Genomic DNA, 13,874 nt, shown 5'->3' with positions numbered 1-13,874 from the left:
TTTTCAAAGTGTTGCAGGTCAGGTGGGGCCAGTGGATTGTCTAAGAAATTGACCAAGAAGGTAAATCACTTTTATTCCTTAAAGTTTTAACTGAACAAACATCCACACCACCAATAATAATGTCAGCATGTTTTATTCAATAAAATAGTAATATTTGAAGACTGATGGAAAGTATACATCAGCAGGATCAGTCAACAACATAAACAGTGCAAGACCACACTTTTTAACTCCAAAAAGAAACATAGTGTACAGTAGGCTACTATACTATATAGCAGATTTTCCAGAATTAAAGGAATTGAAGGGAGATCGATAATTATGTTGGGAAAACTGTAACTATTTTATTAGAATGACATGAATAAACGTTACTAAACGTAACATGAATAAACTTGAATGGGTAAACTTGTCCGTGAACAGATGCATTCTAATCGGCGATGGCGTATAACAATAAAAACTACAACTCCCATAATTCCACGCAACTTCCCAACGTCATCAAAAATCTGTGTTTACCATCCATTGTTTTGGTTGAGAGACCCCTAGCTACAGAAAGTTACATATTATAGGTTTAAAGCGACTTGTACAGAAATAAATCAAGAGTACAAATATAAAGTGCAAAATAGATACATGAATAATAATAATAAAAAAAACGCTATAGGAAAGAAAAACAAAAAAGAATTATTGCTGCTGTGAGTCTGGCCTGGGCATTTTGATGAGGAAGAAGACAAATGACAAATACAGTATATCATTAAACCCTGAAACTTAAGTCTTGTATCCACACAACCCAATTCCTGAGTATGCATTGGCATGTTTGTTCTGCATCACCAGGGATCAAAGTCATGATCTTGTTGAGCTAAATGGTCAGTGAACTACCACGCACAGCCTCACACTTCACACTATCACTGTGGCAATCACAAGAGTTGCTTGTAGAGGCAGATTTCAAACTACTGCCAAAAAATCAGTTATTAAGACAAAATTCTGAGAATTTGTGTACTTCCTCTAAACAACATAGAGATGTCTGTAATTTATTCTTACAAAGATTGATTGCTCCATTTGTATTGAAATAGAACAAACTGAGTAGGATGGTGCGATCTAGTTTCCATCAGCTGATAGCAAAGTTGGAAAAGTAGTTTACCTGTTAAAAAAAGAAAAAATCCAAATATTTAGACAAACCCTACACTTACAAAACTGCAAATGAAGTACAGTATAGTGATTAAAAAAGGGCATTAAACTCTCACCAGTATACTGTACGTCAGAGCTGCTTGTCAGACAACGGATTCGGGGGTGGGGGGGGCTACTGCGTCTGAGCCATCGATTTCTTGGTCTGAGCCATGTGCATCCTCAATCAGTGGCTGATTTTCATTTTCCTTTGGAGTCATTGAACCTGCAGGAAATAACACAAAATAATATTTAAGAAAATCCAAACTTTGTTTATCATATTCAGGCTGTTAACCCTCACAAACATTTTTTAAAGTATTATACATTTTTTCTGCTTGAAAAGACTTAACGCTCAGTTTGGAATTGATAATCAAATTTAATTGATCACTTTTAGGTTACTCATGTCTCAGCCCTGGTTACACTGCAGCTCCTGACCAGGGGCGTAGCACCAAATTCCAGACCCTGTACATAGGCATTCTCTAAGGGCCCGTATTTATATTATGTTTATGTTAGCCACAAAGGTTTTGGTCTGAGATGTACAGTTAAGGCCTAAAACATCTCTACCTTAGGCCGCTAACATTTGTGAATCATTTTATTATATATTCCTGTGATATGCCTTTTACGGAACCAGTTATTGCGTTACGCAAAAGATTTATAATATAATTTGGTTCAATAATAATCAGGACCAGAACAGGTCTGAACAGGTCAAAACATGAAAATCTCTTGAACTTGTGCTAACCACACACCTTATTTCAGGCATCTAACCAACAAGCCATTCAAAAACCCTTTTGGGGCGGCCTCTAGCACACCCAGTAAGAGCGTTTGCCCCATTTTGGCCTGCAGCGGCTCAGGTTCGAATCCGACCTGCTGCCCTTTGCTGCGTGTCATCCCCCATCCCTCTCTCCTTTTTCTCTCTAAAAAATAATCTTTAAAAAAAAACAAAAAACATTGGTTTGGAGTTGAGGGAACTGAAAGTGCAAAAATGCTAACTCATTTCTGGGTTTTAGGACTCATTCCTACATGCAGTCATAACGTTGCTATATATCTTTTGATGTATTCTTTATTAGAACCAGAGGCATTATATATAAATGGGATTTTGCATAAATCTAAATACCAACAGAATGGTTCATATCTGAGAAGACAAACAACTGTCAAGACTGGACGGATATGTTGTACAATATTATTTAAACTTACCTATAGTTCTTCGAAAGTATATCAGTACAACTGTTACCATAGCTCCCAACATGAATAGTATTATACCAGTTACTACATGTGATACTATCCTGGCCCTAATGGTCGTGTTGATGTCTGAAACACATCACAAAAAGTTAATGTAACACTCAGAATGTAACATATCATGTTCAGTTGATTAGTCTAAACAATCAGAAAAATAAAATGTGCTGCAAAAACACATGAACAGCTCACGGAGGAATCTTACCACAAACAGGCACATAAGTCATAGCATCAGTCTCGTGGTTTATTTCCTCTTGTGTGACAACACAGCGATAGTGGTCGGTCTTGGTTACAGTAGTTTGGAGGATGATGTAGAAGTGGCCTCCTCTTTCTGAGACCAGTGTCTCCTCAGCAGGAAGGATGTTTCCAGCACTGTCCTGCCACTCTACTCTAGGTTTTGGAGAAGCACCTCGAACTTCACACTGCAGCAGCACCCCATCCTCTCTTTGACCAAGCATTGGGACCATAGACTGTGCTGTGACCATAGACTGTAGTGTGACGTATGGCTCCGGAGATGCAGCTATAAACAAAGTACAATCAATCACTTTTGGAGGTATATAACTTTCCATTACATGTTATGAATATGATTAGAACCATGTATAAAAAGTACAAAAGTACAATCACTTATAAAGTACAATTACAGGATTAGATATGTAACACTGCCATTTTTTGCTCCCCCCTTTCTCTCATTTTTTCTTTCATACAGTATATAAGCATATTTTAATGGGAGGAAAAACAGAGAAACAGAGAGAAAGCACCCTTAAGTACACAAATCAATCAATGAATGTTTGTAATTAAGAGGCTGCTGCGGCACGCCGTACGGGTTGAGCAGAGGCTGCACAGTTTGACCAGTGGGCAGCAGCTGGGCAGCGGACAGCGGCCGATCAGACCGGCCTTCGCGGCCTTTAAACACTACCAGCCCACCAGGAAAAGTCCCGACTCCCGATTTCCACTCCGCTACTGCCAGGACCCATATTTTGCCATGACACACACGGTGAAAACAATACCAGCTCTGCTGCCGCTGCTAGTACTCATGGTTGTTCAGATGTAGGCCTATAGTTGCAGCTTGCCACCTGCAGCAGCCAGACAACAAGGTGGGGACGGGGCTCAGGTCATTAAATGGGTGGTCATGTCTTTAACTGTTTTAAGATGTACTTACCAACAACAAGCTTAATGTGGATTTTGTCTCTTTTCTGCTGAAGTGGAAACTCACAGGTGTAGTCTCCACTGTCAGCCACCTTCACATTTCTGATGCGTATGGAGGCGTTGCCGTACTTCAGTTCATCTGGAAAATGAAAGACTCGAACTTTGAACTGCTCACTCTGACCCGAACGGCCGTTATTGTAATGAAAGCCTCGATCATACGTGAACACCTCCATCTGATCATCTTTCCTCCAGTCAAACAGGTTTAACTCAATGTTGTCTTTGGTGCTGAGGGAACAGGGTAACGTAACATCTCTCCCTTCGTCCACGTAGATAACCGCTGACCCTGGAAAATAAAAAAGCTGATTGGACAAACGCGTCACATGGATCTGGCTGCTGCTTCCGGATTTTGGATTTTTCGAACAACCATTACTGGCGACTCATTCAGAATACGATCTCATATTGTAGTAAAATAGTTCACCGAAACGTGTTTCTGAAAACATTTTAAGCGAGATATAGGCCATGCAGTTGCTGAATCTGTCTTCATTTCAGATCGACAAAGGTCAGTTTGAAAGATTTTCGTCAGATTTTTACAGGCTTAGTCACGCTCATTCCGCTCGCCGTCTCCAACTGAACACGTCAGGTCGGCCAAAATGAAGGCCGACGGCCCCTCGGACGGACGACGGCACGGAACACACCAAACAGATTCGAGTCACCGACCTCGCCAGAGTGTCCAACAGCCGATTATCGATCCGGTGTGTAGCTGCCTTAACTGCTTAGAGCAGAGATCTTCAACAGGGGTTCCAGGGCCCCTAGGTGGTCCTCAGAGTTACTGCAGGGGCCACCAAAGTATTGTTAATCTTTTGAAAGTTTTTCATTACAAAAAATACTATATATTTATGTCTATAACATGAGACAGGTGTGTCGGAGGGGGATAAGCATAGATATAAAACGTTGTATATCTATGGGGATAAGTAAGTCAAAAGTTGCAAAGAAACTCACACACTGTCTAACTTATTTCTTTGCAACTTTTGAAAGTTCTTTCAAAAATGAAAATGTCTTAACATGAATCCAACAAGTTATTAGCAAATATAAATCAGCTTAATTGTGAGGAAAAAAAACATATTGATGATAGGCTTACTGGCTACTAAGGTAGCCATCCACAGATACAGTTCATCCTAAGGATTCACTGTCCAACATAAAAACATGATTTATAAAATTATACCAACAATTGCTTTAATAGCTTAGTATTCTATGCACTAAAAAGGTATGTGGAAAGGCTTTAGGCTGCCCACACGTTATTGTAGGCCCAGTTTAATATACAACTTAATTTTATACAATTAAATTAATGTTGAACCCAAAGTTATGCCCTTGAATTCTACCTTATGCCTATCACAAGACTAAAAGAGGAATTATAACTGCTGCGTAGCAGTAAGTCCGAGCCGGGCATTTTGAGAAAGAATAAGCAGAAGGAGGAAAATTAAAATAAAAAGAGCATGAATACAAAATGAGAAACACAGGAGAGTCTGTCACCAGAACTGCCTGGACCAAAATTATTCACAGTATTAACCCACAACCTCAGATACAAAGGGCAAGTCATCATGATCTTGTTTAGCTACATATCAAGTGAGAAACCATAGACGGCTTCACACTTCACACTAGGACTCAGGCAATCACCAGGGTTGCATGTAAAGGCAGATTTCAAACTATTATTTACTAGCCTACTCAAATTCTGAGAATTTGTGTCTGTCATCTAGGCATTGTAGAGATGTCTGTAACTTATTCTTACAAAGATTGATTGCTCCATAAGTGACATACTGATGTTTAAAGACACACTACATCTATGACATCAACATTTCTTCATTAGTTTTTATGAACATTGGAGATTTATTTAATTGTTTACAGTAGGCTACTCTATATAGTAGAAGATGCAGTGGAACAATTTTGGTGTTAAGTGAGCATAAATGAGAGTGATGGACTTCATAATGTCCCACAAAGCAATTTGAGGAAGTTTGTCACTGGACCTTTATGCAAAGTTTGGTGACTTTATAACATTTTATTATACAATTTTATAATAGCCTAATCAATATTAAACAATTTATAATAACAATTTAAATGATATATAGCCTATATACATATGACAAATATAGCCTATACATATTAAAGCTTTTTATTTATTTTTTTATATATTATTAGCTTTTTAAGACACAGTTTCTTTAGAGTTTTTTATTAGCCTACCTAATTAAAAAAGCTGTGCCTTCATAAACTACAAAGTTAATAATTCTTACCTTTTTCATCACAAAATGTTTTTCCAAACAAACACAGAAGACACAAACACAGCAGCTCCGGTAGAAACTTCATATTGTCGATTTAATAATTGCATGAATTATTGTAGCCCCTAACAGTCTCCTCTCTTATGTGTGTTTAATAGCGGGTAGAATGTATGGATGTATTAAGAGAACATGCATTTACTTTCGGTTTTTTTCTGATGAAATTAGCAGCAGGCTAGAAGCATCAAAGGCGGACTGCTGCTCTCCACAGGCCATCTGTAGAACTGCATTGACTGAGGATCCTTTAGGGCGATGGAGCAATGTCGTTTATCAGTGTTTTAAGTCTTGAAGTCAACGGTCACAGCGCTGCCTGGAAGGAGACGTTGGGGGCTTAAAACACCACCGAGCAGAAATGTTTCTGCTTCACAATCTTCCGCGATGAGAATTGATTTCAATGAATGATCTAACTCCAGTTTCTGGCAACTCTGCTTGCATGAGGCTTCTCTATTTGTGAAAATTGGTGCATTCAATTAAAGCCTCCTAAAAAAATAAAATATCTCGGTTTTCCTCCTTTCATTCTTTTTGCCATAACTTTTTGCTATTCCTGGTGTTATTAAGCTCTTACACTTGGCCGTTTCGTGCATCCATATATTGATAGCTCCTTTTGCTGTCCTATCAGCCTCTTCATTCCCCTGTACTCCTAGATGAGCTGAGGTAACTTCAGGTTCAACCCAGGGTTTTGTGTATCACGACAGTGGATCACTTGTTACCGGGTTAAATCGTCCTGGTAACACCTAACCTGGTCGGGAGCAGGTTATGTTGGAGATTAGAGATCAACCGGTGTTAAAGCACCGGAGCTCTGTGCGCGGAGAGAGAGAGAGAGAGAGAGAGAGAGAGAGAGAGAGAGAGAGAGAGAGAGAGAGAGAGAGAGAGAGAGAGAGAGAGAGAGAGAGAGAGAGAGGTGCGCTAATAAAAGTTAAAGCATTTAGAGACAGACAACCCCGTTAACATTCCCTGATGGGTATCTTTATGAAATATATAGATTTTCAGCGGAGGGAATTACGTATCTTTGTCGGCTTCTTGAGCCGTGTGTTGCCAATGCCAAAAAACATCGGTTTGAATTATGTTTTTATATTTGCTCTCATGATCGCTTCCCACTGCCGGGGCTGCAACTGATAATATAATAGGCTAAAGCAACGACAGTTTATGGAAAGCACAAGTGTAATTATGGTCAGATCTCGTGCCTGACTGATGGGGAAGTGATATTGATAAACGTTATGATTTTACGCATTTAAATTACAAGCGTCGGCTTTTTTTTGCCAGCGTTCCTTCCTGTTTTAGGAAGCAGCGACTGTATTGCTTTTTGCCTGTTAAACCGTGTCTGTGTTCTTCATATTTATGTAGAAGTATAGTTTGTTCTTCTTATGTAAAATATGCGGCTCTGGTAGATGACCAATCTGGTAGGCGATTGGTCATTTTGGAGCAAACACCGCCTCTTTTATGTGAACGCGCGCGCCGCTGGATTGGGAACTAGTGAATTGAAAAAGATGGATCATCTTGTATTCCAGCCAATACAGAAAAATAACTTGTTTCTTTCATCAAAGTTCAAACAAATAGAAACATCCAAAACAGTCACGACATGTTTGACATTTTTCATGTTTTATTCAAACGTTTGGACACAAATGATAAAGAGCTGCCTGGAATTACATGACACTCTGCAATTGTGTAACATCAGTGAACAACATGAACATACATGAACCATATTCATTCACAGTCAACAGTAAACAATCAGTGTCCAGTTTATTAGGTACACAGAACTAAAACTGTGTACCCAAACAGCTCTGCAGAAAAATTAAGCTTTTATAGTTCAGTTTGTGTTGAAACCGTTTAAAAAGGGTGTCAGGGCAACATAACAGAAAAAAAACTGACATCATCTTCATTAAGGAGGATTTACTGCAGAGCCGTTGCATAGACTTCATTAGTTTTAGCTCAGTGTACCTAATAAACTGGACACTCAGTGTATAGTTAAGTGAATAACTGTACCTGATACACTCTGGCCTAGCACCTTTAGGGATTAAAATAAGCAGTGCATTCTTGTCCCAAATGTAAACATAAACACAATATCAGAATAATAATAATAATAAAAAAAAGGCACATTGTATTTTACTTCAGCTTCAAAATTATTCACATTTCTTTCACAGCGTTACAGCAGGCTTTAACTACAAGCAGCAGGATAAGCAGGTAAGATTATGATCATGGTAATGTTTCCATATGAAAGCAGAATGAGCTACATGCACGTTCGACCACCACAAAAAGCTCACTTTTCACCTTTCTACCACCTGCCTAACTACAACCCTGATCTCAAACGGATTTTAACTTTGACCTTTAAACCAGGTGTTGCTGCCTCAAATAAGTGAGGTCCAGCCAAAATGTCCTCCGCTATAATACAGCAGACCCTAAACCTCAAACTGATTCTCACTGAATTTAGCCACTACAACACAGGCCCCATGTCCACCTGGTAAATGTGTCTTCATATGCGTCCTGAGTGACCACGTGATCGTGTCTCTTTCCCTGCTCCATATGCAAATACACATGTGCATAATCTCCGTTTGGGAGAGAAAGATGTTTTTTTTTTGGTTTTTTTTTAGAAGTCTATTAGTATGATTGTTGCTTCTAACTCAATCTCTGGTTTGAAGTTTAGTTTCTATATTATATCTGCTGTATTTTACGTTTAATTTACGCTTATATGAGTTGTGTGGCCTTGCTGCTAATGAAAACCCATCATTTTCAAATTGGTGCTGCTTCATAATAAAGCATTTAAAAAGACAAAATAACGGGAGACTTCTATTGTGAAGAATTTATAGGAAATTAAACCGTTTTACAGGCACTGCTTTGACAACTGAGTTCGCCACATACTGTGAGGTATGTCTGGTAATGTGAGACTAATAAATAAGAAAACGACATGACGTAAGAGCAGGAATGTTTGTAGTAGTATCCTACATATTGGTAATTCGGGGACGTTTTATCCAACTTAAAATAATGTTATTGTATACCAGCGGCTGCCATTTCCAGACATTGGGGATCAGAGCTCCGGAGAGATGGGGGATATAAGAGCAAGCAGTACAAAAACTAAACATCAACACATAACAGAGTATGATAACATCAGTGGTGTCTGTAACAAATACTTTGAACAGCAGCTGTAAAGCAAGTTATGTTTATGATCAGTTGGCTGCTCTAAAGGTCTCTGAGAGGACATGCAGCGCCTGTCTTTTCTGCTGGTGATTCTACAGGAAGGGAAAAAAAAAAGTTATATTCAAGAAAAGCCCAACTGACTTGATCCTACCCTGGTGTAAATACCAACAGATTGCTCGATGACTAAGAAGATAAAACAACTGCAAAGGCCCTAAACACGAGATCGGTATAAATAACCTATTATGTTGTCTGCTTATCGTGTACATGTTATACAAAAACAGGATTTAAACTTACCTTCATTACGTCTTCGTGGGATGTAACCCTTGAATACCAGCACAGCAAGAAGAACACCAACGCCAATGCCGATGAAAAGAGCGAGGCAAACTAAGCCAACAATCAGTCCAACACTTGGAGACCCTGAAACAGAAGACAAAAAGTTATTGTAAAACTCAGAATGTAACTTTAGATCACACACACAGCAGATTAGACATGAGGGTCTACATAAAGAGAACAAATAAAAAAAGGTGTTCATCAACTTGGCAGAGACGTAACACTGTGAAAACATCTGAAATTGGTTTCCCCTGTTTATTGAAGACAATTTTTTTCACGGTCTAAATCGGACGGGACAAAAAAACAAAGTAAGAAGCCAGTCTCAGATTTAACAATCGTTCTTATTTAAGCTGCCCGGAGACACCGTTTGATGAGCCGATATCAGTCACTATATCGCCCAGATGAGGAAGATAGAGAGAAACCCGCCTAAACCCAATCATCATGTTCCCCAGGAATTTCTAACAAATCAAATTCAGACTCTGACCGTCATGGTCAGAGTCTGAATCAGTTTTATCATCAGTGTCTGGACCTTCTGCACCTAGGAGAGACGTACTATACGGGGGTGGGGAATTTTCTTTAGAAAGGGCTGTAATAATCAGTCGATTGAGGAGAGTCCTAAAACAAGGGATGCAGCAGCACTCGCAACAAACCAGAACTGAAACAAAAGTGGCAACTGATATAAACAGTGATGTCATTAAAACGTGATACTTGCCAAAGGGATTGTTGACTCCAGAGTTTTGGGCCATTTTTCTGGACAGCCTTTTTAAGCCTGCTAGGGCTTTGGTGAAGCTGCCGTCTGGTCCGGTGTTGTCTGGAATCATACCCATGTAGTTATTGTATAATTCTTGGGTGCTCAAAGGCACACGCCCTTTAAAAGAAAAAGAAAAAAGTAGTCAAAAAATGTTTGCATTTCAGAACCTTAATAGTTAATAGGCGTGTACGCCTATTAACTCGATCATAAAGCCGTAAAGTAGGCTAACTTTCAACTCAGGACAGCGCCACTTCTCACAAATACAGATAGGATTGGAGATGAAAAGTTTAACTGACACGTAAGCGTGATCAGCTTGGTGGGAAATTAAGAATCAATGACACCTGTCTAGCACTGGTGGAACTCTCTGTACTGGTGGTGGATGTTGATGCACCTGCATCATTAGGTTTTGCTTTTTTAATATCAAATATGTCCATTTTAGTCTAACTTTGATTACCTAATGCACATGCACGCACTGTATAGTGGGAGGATGGAGGGGGGGGGGGGGGTCACGCTGTGATTGGTGGATAGGATATGGAGCAGTGGACTGACAGCGACATAACCAATCACACTATGACAGGCGCTCCACTTAGTTCCAACTGCAATGTTACATTTTTAATGAATGTAGCCTACTGGCAGTCTGGCACACGTGGGTGCTCAGTATTTTCCGTGGGTGCTCGAGCTCCGGAGCACCCACGGTATCGGCGCCTATGTTGGGAATGAACGTGCAGCAGTGATCTGAGAATTTGTGTATGCCATCTAGGCAACATAGAGATGTCTGTAACTTATTCTTACAAAGACTGATTGCTCCATAAGTGACAAACTGATGTTTAAAGACACACTCTATGACATCAACATTTCTTCATTAGTTTTTATGAACATTGAAGATTTATATATGGAGAATTTGCAGTAACTTAGTTGTTTACAGTAGGCTACTCTATATAGTAGAAGATGCAGTGGAACAATGTTGGTGTTAATTGAGCATAAATGAGATTGATGGATTTCATAATGTCCCACAAAGCAATTTGAGGAAGTTTGTCTTTGGACTAATATATATATATATATATATAGGCCAGAATCTGCCTTGCCCTGGAGGGGGGGTGGGGTCTGGGTGTCCTCCCCTCCCCCAAGGGAATTTTGAGCATCAACGAATTCATTTCCTGTATTCGGATACCCTTTTATGCACCAATTTACGGTGGAAATACCTTTATTTAACCTATGTGAAGAAGAAAATAACAGATGATAATTCAAAATATATGAAAAATATAATGGAAAGTACGTTGTTGCGTGTCACTGGGCATTTTTAACCCTCCTGTTGTCCTCGGGTCAAGTCTGACGCCTTTTCAAAGTTTTCTGTATCAGAAATGTGGGTTTCTTTCAACTAAATTGCCCAAAAATAACATGGGTGGTTCCACGCAGCGCTCTTCTCAATTAAAATGTCAAAGAATGTTGACTAAAATGATATAAAAAGTGACAAAAGCGCCAAAAACATTTTTTTTTTTTTTAAAAGCGACTAAAGGCATTGAAAGCATAGAAAACAGGAAAATAAAGCTTTGAAAAAAGCGTCAAACAAGGCACTAACAATGTTTAAAAAAGCGACAAAAATGTTTTTAAAAAAACCCGCCAAAAGTTTTTTAAAAAAAGCATCGAAAAAAAGTGTTGATATATTCACTTTTGAGGACAACACGAGGGTTAAGTGGGTATATGGAAATCCTGGAGCTTTCCTAGTAGTATACTGCGTATTACGTCGAGTACACCACTGATATTGACTATATATATATGACAAAAAGCTCTGTATAGCTTTCTAAGACCCAGTTCGTGTTTTTCTTTAGACGATAATGTTAACCATGTGGTCCCTGCAGGGACAGTAAGACCTACGGTACTTAATAAAAAATAAAAAAAGCCTCTCATAAAGTACAAAGTTAATAATTCTTACCTTTCTCATCACACAATGTGTTTCCAAACAAACACAGAAGATACAAACACAGCAGCTCCGGTACAAACTTCATATTGTCGATTTAGTAACTGTATTAATTATTGTAGCCTAACTGTCTTCTTCTTCTTCTTCTTTTTATTTCCGGCAGACTAGACGCATCTATGGCGTATTGCTGCCCTCCGCTGTTCTCTAATCGCTATTCACAACTTAATTAAAAGTCGTTCTCTAATCGCTATTCACAACTAGATTAAAAGTAATTATCTATATATTTTTATATACTCCAATACGTCGCAAGTACTCCATCAGTTTCTTCAATTTGTTCCAACTGTCCAAATTCAATAAAGTGCATAAAGTAAAAACAGTTTCTCCAGTTGCACCCAGTTCTCTGAACAGTTTCTTCCTCTGAGGAGAGTACTTCCTGCCCTGCACTAATACATGCTTCACTGTTTCCTTGTCTCCACATTCACACTTTCCATCAGGATGTTTACTAATCAGAGCCAGCTCACTCCTCAGCCCACAATGCCCAAGCCTCAATCTGGATAAAACTACTGCATCTCTTCTTTTACATCTATAAGCACCTCTTTCTTTCTCTACCATGCTTTGTACTGAATAATAAGTTCTCCCCTTCCTTTCACAATCCCATAAATTTTGCCACATTTCTTTTACTGACCTATTAATTATTTCTGCATAATCTGGTGACCCATACTGCACATTGATTTGAACTCTTTCCTCCTGCACTGCTTTCTTTGCCACCTCATCTACCTCCTCATTACCCTCCACACCCATGTGCGCCGGAACCCACATAAACCCACCTCATACCCTGCTTTATGAATTCTATACAACACTTGCATAATTTCAACAAGCAAATCAGGTCTGGACTTAGATTTGGTACCTTTAATTGTAATTAGGGATGCAGCTGAATCACTACATATGACAGAATGTTCCTGTTTGTTATCTTCAACCCACCTTACTGCCCATAGAGCTGCCACCAACTCTGCAGTAAATACTGATAAGTGATCTGGAATCCTACAGCCTTTTTTATAACCCTATTTCAGGTATACTAATACCAAAAGCCACTTTACCCAATGCTGACTCAACAGGTTTTGTGTTGGTAATTTTCCAGTCTGTCCTTTTAGTTTCATTAAATACTTCAACCCCAGTTTACGTCTTCTTATATCTAACGGCATCTCCCCTGTTTCTATTATTAGCGCTGGTATTGGAGTTGTACGAAACGCCCCACTACACACTCTAAGGGCTTTTGCTTGGACTATATCAAGTTGACTAATCACTGAAGGGGCTGCTGACCCATATACCATACAACCATAATCAATACTTGATCTTATCATTGCTCTGTATATCGAATCAGACCCAGCCACACACCTTAGAACATTAATTATTTTCCCACATTTAGACGAAACCATCTCAATATGTGATACGTCAGTTTTTCATCTAACCACATCCCCAAAAATTTAACTCTTTCAATAGTTGTATTATATATTTGTAACAGCCGTGTTGGCATTTTCTTCTTATGTCCAAATACCATGTATTTTGTTTTTTCTATTGATATTTTAAAACCCCAATCATTAGCCCATTCAGATACCCTCTCCAGCCTAACAGTCTCCTCTCTTCTGTGTTGAAAAGCGGGTCGGCCGAATGCACGGATGTTGTCTTGCCCTGCGACCATGCTACTTCCGGTTCTTTTCCTGATGAAATTTGCAGCAGACTAAGAGCAGCAAAGGCGGACTGCTCCTCTCCACAGGCCATCTGTAGAACTGCATTGACTGAGGATCCATCAGGGTGATGGAGAAATTGATTTCAATGATTGATCTAACTCCAGTTTCTGACAACTCTGCTTGCATGAGGCTTCTCT

The 13,874-nt window shown here is 39.2% G+C and overlaps 1 protein-coding gene across 2 annotated transcripts; it reads right to left on the bottom strand.

Annotated features, from left to right (window-relative positions):
- Positions 1-469: 469 nt before the first annotated feature.
- LOC116034532 (butyrophilin subfamily 2 member A2-like) lies at positions 470-13,632 on the bottom strand. Of its 2 annotated transcripts, XM_031277234.2 has the most exons (6): positions 13,615-13,632; positions 12,005-12,112; positions 3,545-3,874; positions 2,591-2,905; positions 2,347-2,460; positions 470-1,378 (listed from the first exon to the last, which is right to left on the bottom strand). In XM_031277234.2, the coding sequence occupies exons 2-6, from the start codon at positions 12,075-12,077 to the stop codon at positions 1,260-1,262; spliced, it is 951 nt and encodes a 316-aa protein (XP_031133094.2). In that variant the 5' UTR covers positions 12,078-12,112; positions 13,615-13,632; the 3' UTR covers positions 470-1,259. The 2 variants fall into 2 exon arrangements, with proteins under 2 accessions (XP_031133094.2, XP_031133096.2); XM_031277236.2 differs by lacking the exons at positions 2,347-2,460; positions 13,615-13,632 and having other exon boundaries at positions 472-1,378; positions 12,005-12,215.
- Positions 13,633-13,874: the final 242 nt, after the last annotated feature.

This window comes from Sander lucioperca, chromosome 6 (genome assembly GCF_008315115.2).
Source record: "Sander lucioperca isolate FBNREF2018 chromosome 6, SLUC_FBN_1.2, whole genome shotgun sequence".
Lineage (NCBI taxonomy): Eukaryota > Metazoa > Chordata > Actinopteri > Perciformes > Percidae > Sander > Sander lucioperca.
This window is presented reverse-complemented; position numbering and strand designations above follow the sequence as displayed.